The 23,069-nt window shown below is 37.6% G+C and overlaps 1 protein-coding gene across 5 annotated transcripts in view; it reads right to left on the bottom strand.

Annotated features, from left to right (window-relative positions):
• Positions 1-6,217: 6,217 nt before the first annotated feature.
• LOC145987852 (uncharacterized) overlaps positions 6,218-23,069 on the bottom strand; it is a 291,669-nt gene continuing 274,817 nt past the window's right edge. For all 5 annotated transcript variants that reach the window (XM_083122598.1, XM_083122599.1, XM_083122601.1 and 2 more), the window contains one exon: positions 6,218-9,576. In XM_083122598.1, the coding sequence (XP_082978724.1) occupies positions 8,026-9,576 (1,551 nt within the window). In that variant the 3' untranslated portion in view covers positions 6,218-8,025. The remainder of the gene's footprint in view (positions 9,577-23,069) is intronic.

The raw sequence follows: 23,069 nt of genomic DNA, 5'->3' as shown, positions 1-23,069 counted from the left end.
TAGATAGATCACTCAACTACTCATTGCGAATTTGATTACGAAGGTAACACTTGATTTGCCGCAAGCAGCTGTTGATGGGGGCATGCACATTTCAATGACAAAAAGCTTATAAAGTTCGTAAAAGGCAATTTCAAATGTTTCAACCATTGCAAGGAGGTGCTGAAAGATCTTTATTTTTAGTTCCTTTCTGCCTCATAGTGTGCCATAACTCAACTAAACTGTCCAAATCACAACAGTAGGGAGAGGCAAAAAATTGTAGATTTTCCTGCTACAGAAAAGCGGCACTAACTTAATAAAGTAGGCTTCAAATAAACAATACCACCCTTGAATAGAAAGTGTATTAATGATACTATTTTCTCTGCTATGATGAAATATCTTAAGTCGTCTTGTTCCACGACTGGAATTCAGAACTTAGGGCTAAAAATAGGGAGGATGCGAGAAATACCGTCCACTTAGGAAGTGCCACTCTCAAGGAACAAATATATTTCCACTACAAATTCAGCTCCACTAGAAGACAAATACATTGACATATAAACAATGAATATTATTGCAACTCTTGCGCTGGGCATTTTGATTAGTGAAAATAACTGTTGAAGATTGTAATTTAATTTCAGAATATATTATTCATAAATACTGATTACATTGCATCAATTAGTTTAGATGTGCTTCAAAGATTGATTCTCCTGCACAGGATCAAGCTTGGCCACTATGGGGATACTGCAAAAATTGTTTTCTAACATCAAAAATTATAATTATTTAACATATAGGACTAGGACTGAGAGTAATAAAATTGCCCAAGCCGCCAAGCATGCTGATCTTCGCACCATATTGCAATGATTACTTGATTGGATTTGTATTAAGGGTCATTATATTCACATAGGCTAATCAGGACGAGAGCTACAGCTTCTAGTAGAATTTAATTGAAGTCCACTTTCTGCACAGATAGGTTAATCGGGACTGGGCCTACAGTTTAAAGTGGAATCCGAACCACTTAATGAAATGTTACCTCTGGGACCCCTTGATATGACGGCAGCAGTTTTATTGCTAGACTATAGGTGCTGGGAGGCCAATTTTAATCTTTCCAATGCTTAGCTCAGCATTTAGGAATTAGGTAGTTTGTGTATTCTTTGATTGTTTAACTTCGTATTTCTCCTTCTCGAATAGTTGCAGCGATAAAGATAGGGAGGCTTGTGTTGCTGGAGCCATAAACCTTCAGGTTTAAGAATGCTGGAGAGATAGTTAAGAATAGATATAACATTGAAACCAATGAGAAAACTTCTGTAACAATCCAAATAATTTCAAGAATTCTGCTAGATATTTATTTCATATGAACATATTCAACATAATTTTAAGGACATAAGTTGTTCAAATTAAAATTTGTGTCAAATTTATAAACTCATAAAAGCACAGCAACGTTTACGTATTTAAGAAACCAATTTTGTCTGCTATTAATTACATTTCATATCGCAAATTATTGTAGAATATGTAAATGTAGGGGCAGATCCAAGAAGAATTTATGCATACAGAACTTACGTCTTGTTATGGAGTGAACCGCTAGGTCCTTTTCATATTTTTAGCTGTCATACGCTGCTGTCGATCTGATAAAATGTTCTTGTAAGTTGAAAAGGATCTTTCAAAAGTCACAGGTGCAAATTTCAGAAGGTAGATATTTTCAGAAGAAATGTCTGCTGGAGGATCACCGTCTTCTCCATTCAGGATCTTGCATATTGTCGCGAATATACATAGCTACTTTTATACTTTATGTACAAGGGAACATATTGTGTAACTCGCTACATGCAGGAAGTAGCTTTCATCTCCAACGATGCCTAAACGTAAAAGCGAAACGAAAACAAATTTATGCAAAATCATGTCAGTTATATAATTTGTTGGCATTTTCCTGTTCAAGATATACAGTAGCCTATATATATATCTAGAAAGGAATAGAATATGTAATTACATGCAAATGGGCTCTAGTGATGACTTTTTATTTACTCTTTCTTGCTCATTTGTGTTTTAATTTACATATTTGTCTTCCAAAATGTGTAACAGGTAGTGTGTAGATATTTTGCATGTAAATGTTGAAGGGAGTATATATTTTGTAACCAAGCACCATCTGATATATCATTTCTCTGTTTATACATAAAACACTATGGCCTGTTGGGACTCTCAGGTTCCATTAGTTGTAATTAGTATTATTATAGTGTCACATGATTTTTCGTTGTCAATCCTGCCAAAGGAAGTCTTACCCATACATATAAATGTTTCAATCTGCCATTTTGTTTCATAACAAAAATTCAGGCAATAAAGGGTTAAAATAACATACACAAAAACTAAGTTGAACAGGTTTCTTTGAATTTAACAACCTCATAAATAAAACTACATATTACTGAGCACATCACGCTACGACGCCAGGGGTCCTGGGTTCGAATCTCGGCCTGGGCATGGATATTTCTGAGTGTCCATTCGTCAGTTTCATCATATCAACTCTCTTCCCCATCTTCGCACAAAAAGAGAAGTAAAAAAAACAAAAAGAAATCAATGAAAGAGCAATAAAGAAATAAATGAACGAAAAGAAAAAAAACAAGATCAAATATAACAAAACAATAACAACGCAACAGGAGTAAATCGAGAAACCAACGAAAATGCACAGAACACTGGGATAGAAACATTTTTTTTCGTCCTCTGAACAAGTTGTCTTTGCCATTCTACCCTCACCTTCCCTTTCCCCTTGTTGGACACCCTACGCTGGACAAGAAACAGATGTGAAGCCCAGTTTGTACCGTGTGTTCAGCATTGCCAACATCCCAATCAGAAAAAGTGTGCTGGTTAACTCTTACATTTTTCTAAACTAAATTGTGCTCGGATAACTTAGGTCATAAGTACATTTCATACATCTATTTTGGGGGCAGTTGTGATGTGAACATGCGTGTTTGATTAGTTAAACAATATTGGTAATTTCCCCCATTAATTACAATGGTTTAACCAATATAATTGGTTCAATTGCTTGAAAATGTTTAAGAAAATTCGACAACTACAAAAGGTGGCGGACTGTTTTATCTGTGACCCCCAACTTTCTAGCAATTTCCTTCAATAAAATGTTCCTTGTGAGCTAAATAAGTAAAGATAAAGAAAAGATGAAAATAAGATGGTGATGAAAATAAGATGGTGGACCAGATGTGGCTGGATCGGCATGCTACTTTTGTTTGAAACAAATAACATCTGAGATTTTTCTAAATCTATTTTTTTTAAATATATTCCTCTGAATTCAATCTATCTGTCTCCCAGGGGCGCATGTTTATATATGATGCTATATTTTACCATTATCCCAAACAGAGGGTGCTAGGTGCCAACAAAGTTCAAATTGTACTACGTTTAGCACTATGCTAGGGTTGGCATCACTGCATGAGGCTGGACTCGCTGTGTCCATTTCGGGTGAACGTGCAACTGAAATTATGTTTTTCTGCATGAATCACATCGAATGTTATGAGACCAGCCGAGACCCTGGGAGAAGTGGCTCGATATGTGACGATAAGAGCCTCTGGCAGGGATGGAAATTTGTGAAAATTATCGTAAGGCCTAGAATTTCAGTTTTCTTGTATTAAGGTGTCGTTTAATGGAATTATAAGTAATAAAATAATCTGTAATTGGCAAATATATTAGGGCAGGCTTGGCCTCTGGGCCTCTTATGAGGCTTCACCACTGTCATCACCAAAGTTTGCAGATTGGAATCCTAGTCTGAGCATAGGTTTTTGTTTGTGATTAACCCTTCATCAGTTTTATTACTCATCCTCATGGCCATATAACGAGATGAAAGTCCAATTTTGGGGCACACGCTGAAAATCGCATGAGTTTAACGCATTAAATTAGTTTTGGCCATTAGCCGTTCTATAAGTCTGTCTTGAAGATTGTGAATTTTGTTATGGCCTTCCTTCAGTCAATTTTTTGAATTTTGTTATAGCCTTTCTTCAGAAATTTTTTTTCTTGCAGATAAAACCTAAGAAATTTAATTTACACAATCTCATGTTTTATCTGCACAACCCTTTAGTGCCAGTGTATAAAATAACCAAATCTGGTGGGGAGTGGCAAGTACTCAAGTTTGGACTCCAATTAAAAAATAACCAGTAGACGTACATAAAAACGAGTTACACCAAAATTTAGCTTATTCAATTCTGCGTTAATCTATGCTAGCCAATTTTTTTTTCGAGTATGCCTTCCAAATTTTATCGTCATGAGGACAAAAAGGTTTTTTTTCTTCTTCAAATGATCACTATCTTTGAAATTCTGTAAATCAATAACGGGTTGTCCGATTGTTATGAAATTTGAGTAGGTTGCAGGCAGAAAGGTTTTAAACACAATTATTAATTTTCAGGTTTTCAAAATTTCTGAAAAAAGTTATTTTCAATTTTGCCAAACAACTTTTTCTTGGTATTTGGTAGTCCTACAAATACAATATTGGTCTTGTTTTGTCTTTGTTGCATCTGTTTTTAAAAGTCATTATCAATTCACATTGTGAAAGTGATTTTATACAGATTTTTATTCAGCGGAGTAAATCTGTTTGCGGAACGTGGCAACCCCAGAAACTACAATGGGTGAGTCATGCTTGCGATGTTGCCACGTTCCGCGTACAGTTTTACTCTGCTGAATAAAAATCTATATTAGTCCTTCTTCTCCAGTATGTATATGAGAGAGAGAGAGAGAGAGAGAGAATGAGAGAGAGAGAGAGAGAAAATCAGTTTCACAATGCAAAGAGCTTCAAAACAAGACCAATGTTGTATTTGTAGGACTACCCAATCAATACCAAGAAAAAGTTGTTTGGCAAAATTGAAAATAACTGTTTTTTGAGAAATTTTGAAAACCTGAAAATTAATAATTGTGTTTAAAACCTTTCTGCCTGCAACCTACTCAAATTTCATAATGATCGGACAACCCGTTATTGATTTACAGAATTTCAAAGATAGCGATCATTTGGAAAACTAAAAAAAAAAGCCTGCCTTTTTTTTGTTCTCATGACGATAAAAAATAGAAGGCATACTAGAAAAAAAAATTGGCTAGCATAGATTAATGCAGAATTGAATAAGCTAAATTTTGGGGTAATTCATTTTTAAGTAGGTGTACTGGTTAATTTTTAATCCGATAGTAGTTCTATAGTGGAGCAAATGTACTGTTACAAGTGCTGTAATTTCTTTCAAGTAAGCTATATTTTGAGTCATAATTTCTGATTATGTCCTCTTGCTTATCACCACTGAAGGTGAGATGTTGCAATGTTATTTTATTGGAATAAGTTGCATGATTGTTGTTTGTGCATGTGTATGACATAACACAAATTTGAAATTTTATCAATATTTAATAAATAGTGTTGAAATGTTATGATAGATTCATAGATAAGTAGAAATTCATTTAACATCATGTGACCTGCCAAAAAAATGAGGCTGATGCTGTGAGATATGAAGTGTCAAAAGGTTTGATAGCTGATTGTACAGTCATGGTCACTTCTGGGTTGTATGGTATTGTTACAACCCAGAAGTATCTGTGACTACATATTCTCATGGGTTTGCCATGTTTGAATTTCAATGCAGAGGCAAATTTACCAGGAAAGGTTTCTGATCTCAAACAAAATGTTTCACGGATATTTCTTTCATTATTTGTAGATGGAGGAAAAGGCAGCCTGCTCATTCATATGACTGAATTCTTGAAGTACAGTATTTATATTCTGTTAACTTAGTTTTTCTGTCACTTTTGGCTAATTGAGACCATAAGGATTAGTGATAATTAGATGAATCTGATGGGACACTCGCAAAGAACACCCAACCTGGGCAGAGATTTGAATGTGGGAAGATCGAAAGTCAACCCACCTAATGTACTCTGCTACAGCCAGCTTGTTAACGTGTAGATTCATACTGCTGCAATGCCTCTGCTTTCATGGACACTTCTTAGCCAAAGTCATGCCATACGTAGGAAGTCACTTGCTGGGGAAAGCCATAGGAAAGCATCTGATGTAACAATGATATTTACAATATGTACCTATAAAATAGTCGTTGGTTAAATACATGTAGAAATCTTATGGACACCCCTACATGAATCCTCTAAAAATTTATATTCATGCTTTAGGTACTGTGATCCTGTTTTCTGTTGAGTACGTACGCCATTCTTATTTTAACACGTGAGCAGACACAACTGACTGCATGCAATTCATAAACAAAACAACTTGATTGAAAAATTTATTGACTTTTTAAATTAAAGACTTATGTACAAAAGAAATGTACAGTTTCTATTTAACACATTGACTTTTAAAATATGAACTGTGACCATTTTTCTTGGATCTTCTGTTTAAACTTCTGAAAATATATCATATCGAGAAAAATTAAATATGCTTACTTTTACTGCGTTCACTCAAAGTATTTAACCAATTCTGTTTTTGAACAAAACTTCATGTTCATAATGAGATAAAACATATGTACAATTTCACAATTGCTGTCTTGATAATTATTAATATGAGTACTTAAACATGTTACTATTTTTGGAATATAACTTAAAAAATATATAGATACAAAATTTGGATTGAAGTTTGTTTTGCAAGGATATCCAGATGACTTTTTTTTAAAAACACATTTCTTCTACAGTTTAGAAACGTCACTCTTTGTTTCTTTAAATTGTGTTATAAAGTGCACTATTTGACATTATCAGCTGCCTAGAATACAGGTCTTACAAATGACCCAATCATGTACATTTTATTTCTTTCCTGATACCTGTATCATGACATTACAGGAAATACCTCTTTGCAAATTTCAGCAAGTACATTTTCTTTCCACTTCTCAGAAATGTCCTGTTGCAGTAATCACATCTGCATTTACACATAATTATATACAGTATTATATATAGTAAAAACTTAATTACATTTTTCATTTGTTCCTTTGTATTGCTCTTTAATTAAGGCAAGGCAGTATGGAATCTTGTTTTCATTTTGTAATAACAAATTATGTACATAAAGTATACAACAGTTCTTATCATGAAGCATAACTTACTGACAATACTCCATACAATATTCACACTTTCATAAGTTATAATATGTCTTACCTTTATGTAACCACACATAATTTGAACTGGGGTGGAAATGTACCAGACTGCACTGGTATTTATCAATGTAAATAATAATGAGTAATTTTATGTGACAGTATCAAAATGAACTGAATATCATTAAAAAATAGTGAAAAGGAAGATAAATTATTATAGTGTTCCAATTTATGATGTACAAGGAAATGTACATTCATTGCCAATTTTCTGCAGAAAAAGTAAACTGTGAAAAAGTGTGCTTATATCTTTCAAGTGATATGATTGTTTTTTATTTAAGTAGCACATCTCATTGTTCACTGAGGGAACCTCATACAAATCAATTACAAAATTAAAAATATGGCTACTAGAAAAATGCACCATGCTTAAGTATTGCTTAACAAGAACAACTTATAAATGGTGTGTTTTCTGTATGTGGGCGGATCACATCTCTATGATAACTGCATTGATTCTTTCTCAAACTGTTGTATTTTAATTTGAGACTGTACATACTGTCTTTTATATATAATCACATATTAATCAAATGCACCAAAAATGCATAGCTTATCAATGGCACAATATTAAGTTTGGAATGTTTTCAGTCTAAGACAGCTGCCTACAGATATATCTCCTAACTCCGATTTCCTTCTACTTCAAAATAGGTCCAGTAAAACTGCAACAAACTTCCACCACATAAAAAGTGTACTTGCATATTTATTCTTTGGCTTTTTTTCTTCTTCTAAAACTATAATGAAAATTCAGGGAGCAATCACGATACCACTACAGTCAACACAAAATTGTTTTAGGAAACACCTTCTTCTTCACAGTTCTCAATACTGAAATGACGTTCACACTAAGTTTGTCTTGATGGAACAATGGCATAGCCACATACTCTCACTATGGATCATCAGCCCGCAGCAACTTGCACACTACTTGCCCTCACGCTCACATGCACACATTTCAGACTTTCTGCACTGATTATAATTCCGTCACAGGAATAGGTTTTAAAGTTTGCTGCTGTGCAGCTCTTACAATGTAATCTTCATCACTAAAAGTCTTTTGGTATTCATGTTCTTTACGACTGATAGCACGGTTATTCCATTTGTAGTCTTTGAAAACATCCTGGACCCGTCTACGGTAACGGTAAAGCAACAGACTTATTGCAATTACTACCGTTAGTGTCGAGGCACACACAATGCCTATGATAGCTTGCTGCCTCGTGTCGTGAAGGGCACACCCAAGATCATCGCCACTAAGTGACCTCAGGGAACGCTCTTTTAAATGTGGTGGTGTGGCACAAAGTACTTGACTGGTATTGCGTCTGACGAGCAGTTCCCTCAGCCACAAGAGGACACAAGCACAATGCAATGGATTTTCTGCAAGATCCAATCCCCGCAATTCGGACCATTCCACCATTGTCTCTGGGAAAGTCGAAAACCCATTTTTCTTGAGAACTAGCACACGTAGGTTAGGGAGACCGGAGAGTGCTCCTTCTTCAATTTCAACCAGATGCTTATTATCACTTAGTGTCAAAGATTCCAAATTCAGATTCTCCGCAAAGGCATTCTTCTCCACTTTTACAAGGTTCTGGTTCCCGGTTATGTCCAGCACACGGAGTTTCTCCAGTCCCTGAAAAGCATTATTCTGGAGTGTCGTGAACTGGTTTTGCCCTATACTCAGCTCTTCAAGACGCGACAATGTGGAAAGCTGTTTTGTCGGGACAGTTCTCAAGCGATTATCTGTGAGTGTGAGCGACCTCAAGTTATTAAGGCTCCTGAAAGCATTAAGACTAATGTTGTAAAGACTGGCACCACGAAGATCTAAGACAGACAGTCGTGTTAAACTACTGAATGCATCATCTGGAAGGGTGTGGAAGGAATTGATACCTATATGGAGTTCGGCAAGGTTCCCAAGAGTACGGAATGAGGAACTTGGCACTGTACTCAAGAGATTGTTGTCCAAGTACAATATCCGCAGTGACGTAAGACCTTCAAATGCAGCAGGATCTATCCTGGAGATAGAATTTTCTCCCAAGTTTAGCTCTTCTAGTTTTGGAAGGAAGCTGAACAGGCGTTCTGGAAGCTCTTCCAGGAAATTCTTCTTCAGGCTCAGCACCGCCAGCGATTTCAACCCGACGAAAGTCTTATTGCTGACGGAAGAGATCTTGTTGTCGTACAGGTCCAATTCCTGTAGCTTCCTCTGCGCCTCGAAGCTTTTGGTTGGAATAGTGACAAGGTGGTTTTCAGAGAGATCAACATACTGAAGTTCTCCGTAAAACTGGAATGCAGCATCCACAGTCTTAATGCGATTCTTTCTAAGCACGAGCCGTTGGATGGAAGGGTTGAGCGTGATCGGAATAACATCAAGGTTGGCATCTATGCACGTGACGACCAATGTGTCGTCATTGCAGGAGCAACCAGTTGGGCAGAATGCTTTGGCGGCCGAAGCTAGAAGCGTGGCCAGACATAGAAGCAGCAGTATGGGGCCGCTCACCATCCTGCTATGTGCACATCTCAGTGACGGGATTATCTGGAATGAGAAGAACGAAAACACTTTTTTACTGCTATGAAATGAAGATTGTGAAAAAATTCACACAAAAAAGTTGTAATAGGCACATGCTCATGGGTTTTGCTCAAGGTACCGGTTGGATATTCTCCATGTTACCACGTCTACTTTGTTCACATATCTTTACACATTGAGCTTTAAAATATGGTTAATTGCTCATTATACAGGGTGCCCGAAAAATTAGTCCAGGGTTTGGAGATTAAATATTTTCTATTAGATTGGGAATCAGAATCATACACAGCATATAAAATAAAGCATAATGTCTAAAAGTTGAATTCCCTATTCGGAGCAGTTCTCCCATATTTCCGACTGAAATTCCTTTGAAAACCACCGACTTCGTTTCTGCCAACCACAACTGTGCTTTCTCTTTTGGTGACACCATCATTGCTTGTGGCACGCCTAGCGGTGAATACTTAAAACTAAATCTTGCCGATGTCAGACAAAGGGAAACGTTGCAAGCCCCATCATATGATGCTGCTTCCCTGCACCAGCGAATAAAGACAGCAACAGTAGAAACAATTTCTAGTGATATGCTTAGCCGTGTGTGGTCTGAGGTAGAATACCGCTTTTATGTCTGTCGTGTGTAGTGCACACATTGAGTTGCATTCATAGAGATATATTATACTTTCATTTTATATGTTGTGCATGATTCTGATTCCCAATCTAATAGAAAATATTTAATCTCCAAACCACGAAGTTCTTTTTCGAACACCCTGTAGATTATGCAACTGTTAAAATAAGCTTCGAAACCAGAATTTAAGTAAATTAATTAAAGAACTTAGACTGGTCTGTGTACGCCACTGATCTCCGTCGCACCCTTCTGACGCCCGGATTTCCTCCCCGATTGTACGCGGGTAGGGCGAAAGACCCGAAGAAGTAGTTGGTGCGAGTGGCTATTGAAAAACATGTGGCCTGTGTGGTCAGTTCCACCGCTGAAAACAGCGTTGGTGGGACACTGCTTCTTGCTTTCTGTGCCGCACGTTGCAGAGGCAGTGTTGCTACGTGAAGGGAAATCCAGGTCTATTTTTAAGTAAAAAGGGAAATTATAGAAATTGTCGGACTTCTGTTTTTATTTTATTTGCATCCCTGCATTGGTGTTTTATTTCTATTATATTTAATTAATCTAGATGTGGTGTAAATGTACACAATAAATAAGAATTGTTGCAATACACCAGATCAAATTTTCAGAATACACCACTGCATGATATACAGAAAACCACTGAACATAGTATACGATACATCTGTAGGCATATAAATTTTGACTTTGCATCTGCACGAGTTACTGAGTGATCAATATATCGATTTGACTATTCACTCGAAAGCAAAAATTAATGGGCCAATCAATAATAATAATGTATGACTTGGGCAATTCACATGTCTTTCCGTTCCTCAATTTGCATATTTGAAGCTTTATTTCTGGCTTGTTCCGGAAAAAGCATTTAAGTTAAAAAAATGAGTTTACAGCAGAATTAAGTCAATTCTGTTAATGTGAAACATTACAGCCATGACGTACAGTTAAGAATCTTTACACATGTCCAGCATAAAATTATATTATTTCCTTTAATTTAATAATGTAACACAATTTTCATTAATTGATTCAGTGTGACTTAAATCAAAGCAAGAGAAAAATCGCACTTTGTGACTTAAATGCTTTTTCTCGAACACCCTAGATTTGTTTCATGGTCACATGAGAGTACATTTTTCTTTTCCTTTTTAGTATATTAATATTTACACAAAACACTTTAAAAATAGCAAGATAATTTGAGTTTGAAATAAGTTTTGAATTTCTAGATTTAAGAATAATAGAAGAATATACTACACAGAAAAAAACTGATTTGTGCCAAAAAAAAAACACGTTTGTTCAAACTTTTTGGTAACCATGAACCAAAAAATAGAAGTTAATTTTGGACAAATGTACAAATGTTTGGTAACTAAACAATATTACTAAAAGAATTTGGTTTTGGTGAACAATCAGTTATTTCTTCCCTATTTAAAGAAAAAGTTTGGTTACAAGGAAACTTTTTTTTTAATTTCGAACATTTTTTCTGTGTAGATCTCAAAATATATAACTATCTGCGTGCTACTTCAATTCAGAAAGAAGTAACAGCGATAATTATACAGGGTGTCCGGGCTAGAGGTATACAAAATATATGCTTATAAAGAAAGAACTATACATTTTATGTTGCTGGGTAAATGCTCAATCGATACTGTCGGTACCGAGTCGTATAGATCGCGCATGCGCACAAATTTTCAATGTGACGCGCTCTGGCAAGTCTAGCAGCGTACGCCTAACAGTCAACATGTGGACGCCACAACGAAAGGTGCATGGTTATGGTTAGCAGAGTTCAAATCAGTAACATGTGTTCAGCGGTGTGCAAGAAGACAATGGAACGTGGACCCTCCCACTTTTCCTGGGCGTTGGATTGGAAGAGGAGGTCCCACTGCCTGGCCCCCTCGATCTCCAGATCTGACGCCGCTGGACTTCTTTGCATGGGGGTTTATCAAGGACGTTGTGTACAGGACGAAGTTTCAGATCCAGTTCACATGTTGACTGTCAGGCGTATGCTGCTAGACTTGCCAGAGCGCGTCACATTGAACATTTGCGCGCATGCGCGATCTATACGACTCTGTGCTGACTTTGAAATGGTGACGATCAAATCTCGGGGAGATGTTCTATCGATTGAGCATTTACCCAACAACATAAAATATATAGTTCTTTCTTTATAAGCATATATTTTTGTATACCTCTAGCCCGGTCACCCTGTATTACATCTTACTCAGTTGAAAATGTCCACAGAGGGTAAAGGTGAGCATGTTCATCCATATAAGTTAATGTCGTGATATTTTCCATTCATTTTTACGTACTAAAATAATTTACATCGTAACTTGCTAGATTTTTATTTATTTACATAACATTTCAGATACAGTATAAGCACGACAAAAACAAAAGACAGCAGAGGTGAACACGTACATTGTTAGCTCTTCCAATAGAGAAATCCTTCTGCGCTTGTAGTGTTGCCTTGTCCCTTTGCTACCCAGAATGTGCAGCGCTGTCAAAAGCTCTTTATTCAATGACAAATGTCTGTATCGTCATGGAGGGGAAAATGTACACAGCAAAGCAACACAGAACACACGGGCACCATCAAAGTAAAGCGAGCCACTTTACTTCCTGAGTTTTCCGGGGTCTTTCTTTTCTTGGTAGAGCAGTTGGAGGCAGGGGTTTATTATGAATTTTCCATCGGGGGTAAATTAGCCACAATGACCATAAATTAGGCCCTTAGGAGGGTGAGGGGGATAGGGACGTTGGGAAATTTTTGGGGGTGAGTAGATAATCATGGTTGGAGGAGCCTGCCGGAAGTCTACAGAAAAGACAAAAGCGAGCGTTCTAGTGGAATAGTTTTACATTGCGGGTTGGTCCCATGGGTAGTCGAAAATTAAACTAAAGATTCAGTTCTAAATTTACCACTGGTGAGCTTTTACAGAAATTTCACGTTGTTCACGAGCATGTGGTGGGTGGATATTCAAAACGGACATTAAGTAACAAGTTACATACACTTTTTCAGGTAACGTGTAACGGAATTAACAGTTATTTTTTATGCGTTTCAGTAGTAATGAACAAAATTATGGTTTGTAAAAAAATTGGAAATCAAATTTCAAACTTCGCGCCAAGGGTGGGCACGGGTGGTCGCCCGTGGGTAAGCGCCCACCCAAAAAATCCTGTGCCCACCCAATCAAATTCACTGAGTACATATACTTGGGGATATGTGAATGTTTCAATAAATAAGTATTCTGGTGTTCGTTACATGTATATTTTACTAATGAATATTATCTATACTAGAAATGTTCACATATCACCATCCCATCACTTTGTCATTAGAAAGCAAAAAAGAATTACTAGAGAACTTGAAACAAAAAAACTGCCATCAATTGAATACTCCTATGATTAGAAGCAGCTAGTAGGCTTAGGAGGTGCAAAATTATGCAGAGTATGGTCAAGATGAGAACAGGATTTAGGGTGACCTTGAGGGCTGTAAAAAGAGGTACTACGGATGTGATGAAAAATGTAGAAATACGTATAACTAACCACCTCATGTAGCTTATCGAAAAGTTAAAACTCCGGGCCTTCACATATATAAATCCCGGCCTGCGTATGATTAAAATAATCTATAAATAAACAAATAAAAAAAAACATCTTAGCGTTGCTTCCTCCAGCAACACAATAAATTATTTCGACTTTTTAATTACGTCTACATTGAAATTCCAGAAGTGTCTCTTTCTCTATTTCATTACAATTTTTACATACATGTCATCTTCAAATATCTACGTGGTATACAAACAACAATTTTGTATCCCTTCTACTAATAAATACTAATAAGAAGTAATCGTCACAATAATCACTACAATACCGAGATGCATAAATTTTGATGTAACAGTTGTGGGTTTGGAAAAATCTACAGAATTATTGAATTGATACGAGTAATAGCCTATCAGTTATGTAATCATGCGTTGTTTCTTGAGATTAACTTACGTAGAATTAGAAAAAGAAAGGGGTTGGTAGGAAAGCTTTGTTTTGAGGGCGTCAGAGAACTAATCAATCACGATGAGAATGGTTTAAACTTTAGAAGCATCAGAGGTTCAGCCGAAAAGGTCAACAGAATCTGTAGATGCAGATGAAGTAAAGAAAAAAGGTGTCAAGGTGTCACAAAGTATCCATTAGAAAATTTTGTTTGTTTGTTTTTAAATCCAATTTTATATACTCATATAGGCTAATTGGGACTAAACCTACAGTTTAAAGTGGAGTCCGAAACCAGTCTGCATTGTGCTTCCACCAGGGGAGGTGGCAGTAGAAGCCAGAACCTCTTCATTATAAGGCGACAACGTTATGCCATTGAAGAAAAAAGTATACAGAAAGAACTCACAGGAAACGTGTAATTTTACCACCACATTTAAGTGGGTGTATTGCCAGAGACAAATATTTGAGACTTTCGGAAAACAACGTTATTGTTCACGGAGTTAGCTGCCTTGATCCAAGAATGAAACAATGTGAAATTGAAACTACCACCTCAACTTTCGAAGGAGTATGAACTAATGAAACTCCACTTTTGCTGATTCGACTGATTTGTTCTATGTGAAGTCACTCTTCTGCTAATTTGGCTAATGGCGACGATGAGGTTCAATGGTGATTAGGTGAAAGTGACGAAGGGCGAAAACAAATACGCGCGGACACTGAAAATACAACCCCCCACAAATTATTATTTTGACTGTGGTTCCAGGCGCCAGAGATTCGTTGACCTGCAAGATGAAAGTTTCCAGGGTATACTAGGCAGGATAGAGGTTGACATTTGAGCGCTTTCGAAAAGGTCGCGCCAAACAACCCAAGTCATCTGTGAAAAAGAGATGAATTACCGGGTATGGTGATCAATTTCGATGAATTTCAGGTGTCCAATGAATATTATAACTAGATATTCAAGCTCATTCATTTGAATTATGGAGAAAACAAATCTCCACTGTTGTTGGTGTTTACATAGCTTTTGTCGCCATCCTTAAATGCATATATAATGTACACATAATGTGTCTTTTATCGAAAGAAGAAACAAGATATTTCGTTTTGTAAAGGACGTTAATAGTGGTGGTAAATTAAAGAGGGTAGTTGAAATTTGCGTAACTGTAAAAGTCGAATTTAGTATAACTTGCTTTCCGAATCTAAAACGCTAAAATTATATTTGAGTTTTTGTTTTAAGTAATGGGGACTGGACCTGTAGTTTAAAGTGGAATCCGAACCACTATGTGCCTCCACCTGTTATGCTAAAATTACGTTTCAAATATTTTTGCTACTATAGGCGGCTTCCCTCCGTGTAGCGCGAAGCCCTGACCCATAACTAGGGACGACGCTGGTTTCACATTTATAAATTTCTTGTAACCTAGTAACTTTTGCTGCCTTTTGCATTTGTAAATAATTTCTTCTACAAGTTTCATAACTTTCGCATGAATTAAACAGTACAACCACAGATAAGTTACTAAATTAACTTATCTGTGGTACAACCCTGCCTTACGTCCACCAAATGAAGTAGTAGGTTATGTGGAAAATTTCTTCTTACCTTGAATAAATAAGACAATATATCCACTACACAAAGCGAACTACACAGTGAGCAGTTGAAAGCATGGCCAGTCGGATACAATGCAAGAAAAGGGGACCTAAATGAGAGGTGTGTAGGGAGATTATGTCAAGCAAGACTGACACAGGATAGACAGAAGAAATAATACGAGAAAACCCTAAGCAGCAACAATTCTTTGAGAAGTCGAGACAGGCTCATAGCCAGAGGTAGGGCTAAGGAGGATGAAGCCCCCTCCTGAAATCCTAGAAATATCTAATTTAAAATAGTGTGTAGTGGAAATTAATTTTAATTCCTTAGCAGGATTAAACATTTTTCTGTAATAAGTTGTAATACTCATCTTCAGGGCTTCTAACCTCCCACATTCTTCGTTTTTAAATGGCGGCTTCTGATTAAGGATGAGCCCTCCTCCCCTTGGAAATAAAATCCTGGCTACGGGCCTGGACCAAGACCTGCCAAGTGTTTTTTCAATAGGTGACTGCATCGAGTTTCTTCGCCACCTTTTTCTAGTGTGGAGTAATTAGAGAGAATTCAAATGAGAAATTTGATTAGAAGAATTTATGAAAATATTATACGCATGTGTGTGTGTGTGTGAAAGAGATAGAGAAGGGAGGGACACAAGCAGAGGATAAATAAGAAAATGTACACCAGCAAAAAGAAATGGGAAAATAAATACAAACGAAGTTAGGGAGAAAGAGAATGCATGTTAGTGAAAATCATCTATGCTTTGTATCTGCCCACCCTATTTTATCAATATATGGATCCTGCCCACCCGGTCAGAATTTTCTGGCGCCGCCCCTGCTTCGCGCATACAATTGTTACGAGCAAATGTTTTGCTCACGTAATTTTTTCAATACTGCAGGAGGCCTTAGAAAGAGTGCTTCGCAGGCTAACAGCAGACATCGGTTGTACACTGTTGCCGATACTCTCGTGTCGTCTGCTCCTCAGCCGAACAAACAGGCCGAGGTAGAAAGAGGCAGACGTCACTCACCCTTCCAGAAGGGTGCAGCGAGCTAGATGTGGCAACCAGACTCGCTCATTCGCGGACCTGATTGGTTCTCGCAGACACACCCCCATATTGTCGTTTGATGCAAGCCCGCGAAGCGATCTTTCTAAGACCTCATGGAGTATAGTATAAGGGTTTACTCTGAAATTTCTCCCTCTATATTTTCATATTTGAAACATATCAGGTTTATTATAATTTAATGAAGGAAAACCACAGCCTCCTGCAACTCATGCAAACACGTTCTACGAGTTGTAGATAATCAAGAGTAAAGCGATTCTTTTTTTTTAAAAAAAAAAAATAATAATTAATGAACTGTAAAATAAAATTAGTTACCTTTTAAAGCTTTAGCAATTGTAACGGAGATACTTTTTGAGCAAAAAAAAAACTTTAGCGCAGTTACTTTAAAAAAATAACTTTTAGAGGCCATGGTCCACACAGGGGAGCAGTATTCAAGAATAGGGGAAATAAAATATTTGAAATATTTAAAACACAGGTCAGTCAGCTACGTTTCACAAAATAACTGATTCCGCCTTATTCTATTGCATTTGTATTTAATTTTGTTGAATGTTTCATAGTAGGAAAGAAAATAAAGGAAGGTATGGTTCGTGAATAACTATACAACACTTTCCTGGGTTCGATACCCGGTGGAGGAACATAGTGGTTCGGATCCCACTTTAAACTGGAGGTCCAGTCCCGATTAGCCTTACTGTGCATAAAGTAAACTTAAAACACCAACTCAATCAATCAAAGCGTACAACACACACAATCAGTGGAAAATATAAGATGAATATTCAAGGGCGCCCCCAGGAAGGCCCCATGGGGACTGGGCGCACTTGCTCCCCTTGAGATTTCTGAAGGAGTTAATGTAATTCGAATGGTGAAATTGTAGCGATATTTTATAACAAAAAAATGTTGATTTCTGTGACTTACAGTAAGTCAGAGCAACTATTAAGGGTTATATTTACGCTTACAGTTTATTTTACATTGATTATCCAACTATAAAGCAACTTTTTGTCAGTATTCAGTTAAGCAAATTGTATATAGATATACAGAATATAGAAAGTATTTAATGTATGTATTTAAAAAAAGCAAGTAGTAGGAATAAGAATACTAACAAAAAGAATAGCAAAAATAAAAGCAGTAAATAAAGATGATATAAACGTTTTGATGACCCTGCCCCTACAGAGAAAAAAATCCTGCTTTTGGGTCATTATAGTTCTGCTTTTGACTCAAAACGGGCGCAGTCCTTGACAGAAAATTTTTACTTGACGATTCGTTCATAAGGGTCCCATCGTTGCTGTTGTCCCGCTTTATAGACCGTATTCCACTGGTATTTTGTCCTAGGCTGAGTTCCAGAGAAAATTGAACCTAGGACAATCACGCCAAAGGTGATAGATAGTATTATCCGTTATGAATCCCTGTAGTTATGCAGTGAATACCGATGCTTTAGTTGACAGTGTTTCCAAACCCTATTCGCATAGAAGAGCTAAATTGCACCTTAAATAGAGCTAAAATTGACCTTCAAGGAGACAGATTTTTGAAGACTCCTTACACTGCCTCCTAGGGTAATTTTAGGCATCAAGGAGGGAGGGGGAGGTTGTATTAACTTTAAAGTGACGACAATTATATATATATATATATATATATATATATATATATATATATATATATATATATATAAATTGCTGTCACCTCCTACACGCAACCAACCATCTTCTATAATTCTTGATCTTCATCGATTGTGTGAAATATTTGTGAATACTGAATTTCAGGCACTTTTCTCTCCCTTACAAGAACACTCATAATATTACAGAACACAAAAACGGAGCAGAGGGATCTTCAAAACAAATCGCAAACCACAACACTTGACAAGGCCATTTTCCAGTCAAGCTTCCTCGCGAAGAACTGGTTTGCCGTGGAAGAGTTGCAATGTAATGCGACAAGGGAAGGGCCTTTCCTCCGAATTTCGGACACTGCATTTAGTCGATCCGTTCATTGGGTTATTTCTTGAATTGCATCCTGACTTGCCCATCAGTTAAGCCTATAAATTAAAACAAAGGAATTGTTGTCATTATGATGGTATTGTTCTTTACTTATGTGTGTACGACGAATATGCTTTATTAGAGTTAAGACAGTTTTACAACAAAGTCTCGTGCTTGCCGACGGATTTTGCAAAAGTTGGACGTGGAGGAAGAAAAAGGAATTGGCTTGGAAAATAAAAATCATTGAGAATTTACTAAAAGAGCTAGATTTGGAGCTACAAAGCTCCTTGAAGCATTTCGAAATTTTTGGAGCCAAAGGAATGTGCAATAGGGCCAGATCTATACAGCTAAATTGGCAACCGTGTTAGTAGAGCGTTGGTCTGTAGTAATCGACTGTCATTTGTTTTTGTATGGGTTAATTGAATATCTTATTGGGGGAAAATAATATCTTATTGGGGGAAAGGAATATCTTATAGGTGGGGAAAGAACGAGCGTCGTGTGCTTCTGTAGGGAAACAACCAAAGAGGAGGGAGTAAATTGTAGCTGCGTATTGCGTAAGCAGATGATGCGGTTATTTGCCCGGCGATAGTTAGGTAAGACATCACATTCAGTTTGCTTCAGCCATTTATGAATAAATTTCTTGCATGCATTGTTTTAACTGCAATTTAGCGACATTCTGAGTTAGCAACACTGGCTCCAAATCCACAGACGCGTGTTGAATGCACAATTACACATACGCCTGGTCATAAAGGTCACCGAGCACATGATTTTCAGATTACATCCCAATCCATATGAAGAAATCAACGTGCAGCGGTCGGTCATACACAATATCCACTGTTGCTACGAATTTGTTTCACACACAACAATGAATTTGCCAGCGAATACAAAGCCACAAACTGAATCACCAACACAGTGAGTGCACAATGCCTCCTTTCAGTTTGAGGCCACACTGAGCATTGTTTTCCAGGAGCTTAAATTGTCACACGTTAACTCGGAAATGACAAAACGTATTTACCTATTCGGTATTGTGTTTACTTCACTCCTGTGCTGGCTTGCTAAGGGCAAAGGATATACATGAGGTTTTAATTTATTCCATCAATACGACCGGTTTAGCAGTCCGCCAACACACACGCGGAAAAAAAGTGAGAAATTAATTTCGTAGACGCAGCAAAGCGTGCGTGTACTAGCGACAAGTAAAGACGTCCCGATTTTCAACGGTTCCAGTGTTGCCAGATGCTTGTGCGTAATGTTCCTAAAACGAAACACAAAAGACACCACCATGCGATTCGTACAGAGTGAAAAGGTCCATCTGCCTGAAAAAGCTTCACAAAACACGCAACGTAAATATCGTAACGATATATATATATATATATATATATATATATATATATATATATATATATATATTCATATTTAAAGCTTATTTCTGATTAAAATGTGAAAATTGCTACCTCGGTGACCAAACGCGCTGGGACGCCGATTCAAGGTTTCGCTACCACACCACAGGTATCAGGTTCCGAGTCTTGGCCCATGAGACTGGTTCCTTTGTGGGTGTCCAATTCCATTTAATCAATATGCCTTCACCTTCATCGTCTCGATTAACCGAAAAATGGAAGTAAAGCGACGTTTAATAAGACATTTTCTTATTCCAAAATTGTGCAACGAAAAATGCATAAGTGCAAAGACTGTAGGCGTTGTGCCGAATTATTCAAGTACTTTCCCACGTACGTGACTTTTGTCATGAAAAATTCAAGCTTGCATATTAACATCAAGGTAAATTCTCTAGGTCATTCTTTGAGATTTGATGGGTCGAGTTGCGATTTGGATGGCAAATACGAGTTACGTAAGTCGATGTACATTTTAGCAAGAATTTACGAAACATACATGTCCTTTCGAAATTCCAACCCCTTGAGAAATAAGTATTTTCTGTTTGGGGGAAAAAAATGTCTCACTAATGAGCACGTCATCGTAAGAGCCAATCAGATATCTCATATAAGTTAATGCGATTGGTTGCTTGACTTACGTGCGCATTATTACGTGAACGTTTGGGCAAGAAGCAAAGTTAGAGCATGTGGACCAAACGACTTTACATCGATTTTCTATCTCGTTACGCTATGTCGACCATGAGGTTGAGTTGGGATTGGCTGATATTCATGAAGGACCGCTCGCATATCAACACACATGTCCAGAAGAGGACTCGAACCTGGAACCTTTCGTTTAGAGATCTTGAGCCAGCAGCGTTATCCCTTAAAGCAGACAGTCATAAAAAAAATAATAGTGTGTGTTTCGACCTTTAGCCAAGGTGCAAATACAGAATCGAGAAACTTTTTTTTTAAATACAAGGAGAGGAAAGGCTAATAAAAAGAGGGGGAAAGCAAGGATTAACGAAAGAAGTAAAATATTATTCAGGAACAAAAAAAAATCTGTGTTCTAATTAACCATTTAACTTATACATTGTTGAGAAGAATAATGAAGAATCATTTCTTACTAACGGGCTCTTATCAATCCTTTTGATTGGCACCGACCTCGTGTGGCTTTCTTTTAAGTCGTAGTCCTATGTAGCACGTTGTATACTCTCTTTGGCACGGCGTGGGGGGGGGGCTTCAAGTTCCAACCAGGGTATTAGGGGGGGGTTCACGTTCACCCGTCGTGATTAGCCAGAGGTGACAGAAAAGTGACGTATAATAAGAAAAATGAAAATGCCAATTATAAGTCATATGCTATAACAATTGTTAGTCTTCAAAGCAGATTTTCGAAAAAAAAAAACAGCCCCTAACGCTGGGCCTCTTGTGCTCGTAGGTTTGCTGGATAGACTCGCACAGTCAGCTGAAGGATAATGCGAAAATAATGTGTCTACTTGAAATGTTTACCTTCGTTTCCTACACTCAAAGTCACCTCCCCCCCCTTTACAAAATAAAATAACACCAGTGTTAACGATCTGAGAAATGGGAAAGGAATAGTGGACATAACAGAAGGGAGATCATGCTAAATGCACGGAGGCGGAAACGAGTGGTATGTGATTAGGGATGTGCGGGACAAAGATTTATTTGTTGATCGGGACGGGATTTTTTTTTTTTTTTTTTTTTAATCCCGACGTTCAGGACGGAAACATTGGCAATTCGGGACGAGCAAGGTTCGAAATTTCCCGACACTGTGAAAATCTCATAAAAACTAACACTTTCCGAGGAACTGCATGTACTTAAAATGCAGAAAACGTCGAGAATTAACCATAACCACTTTTAAACATGACCATTTGGAATTTCCAAACTGTTCGGGATCTAGAAAAGCCGAGAAATCATTTTCCCGAAGTCTGGATTTCCCCCCCCCCCCCGGTACCTAATTTTCGGGATCCCGCACACCTCTAGTAAAAATTGATGAACATTATTATAGTGTTGAAAATTGTAAAAACAAATACTGCCTTATTCTATAGAACAGGCCGTTGAGGGTGAATGAGGCTACAGACAGAAAAGCGACATAAAATGTACATATGTTCGAAATAAGAAATGTACTTTCGATCTAGTCACCGTTTTATCAATTTAATCCAGTCATCCCTCACCCTCTTCGTAGCGATCGGCCAAAAATGGCAGAAAAGCAACGCTAAGTAACAAAAGGAAAAGAAAAATCCTATGGGTTGGTAAATGATGGTGAAATATTGGTAGCGTTTGCAACACTGTCCGGTTAGCAACTACGCAAGAAATCACCTGCTACATGGGTGATTTTATGTCAGTCCTTGTGGTTCGCGCCCATCGCCCGGGGGAGCAGACCTGAAGGAGTGGCAAAACCTGCCTCCGTGGCAGCAAGACAAGTTCCTAGTGCAGGAGATTGCCAACAGCTGTTAGGGAAAGAAAAAAGAAAAAAGCTATGTACTCCATGCCATTTCACTGAACTCTACATCCGCCAGCCAACTTTTCCAGGCGTGTTTGACTTTCGCCTTGTGCGGTAAGGCGTGTGTACTAGACCTTTTTCTCTATTTTCTGATAGCAAAGTCTGGGTTTCGTCTGTGTCAAGAAGGAAATTGGACGGTGCAACTTGTCAAGGAGGAAGAGTTAGGTCGTGGGGGTTACAAAAACACACTCTCTTATATACAGAGGTTGTTTCCGATCTATGGTGACGATTTCAAACTGCACCTACTTTAAGATTGATTGATTGATTTAGTTTATTTTACTTCGCGTTTTGTGCCTCTTGGCTAATTTGCGAAGATGGGGATGAGTGATGAAATGATGAAATTGATGAATGGACATTCACAAACAACCAAGCCCGACCGGGATTCGAACCCGGGACCCTTGGCGTCGCAGCGCGATGTGCTAACCACTCGGCCACAGGGTCGGGCACCTACTTTAAGAGAAACCATGCCGC

This window comes from Lepisma saccharinum, chromosome 5, assembly GCF_977018435.1.
Source record: "Lepisma saccharinum chromosome 5, izLepSacc3.1, whole genome shotgun sequence".
In the NCBI taxonomy this organism is placed as follows: Eukaryota; Metazoa; Arthropoda; class Insecta; order Zygentoma; family Lepismatidae; genus Lepisma; species Lepisma saccharinum.
The sequence above is the reverse complement of the archived record's forward strand: the minus strand, read 5'-3'. Positions and strand labels throughout refer to the sequence as shown.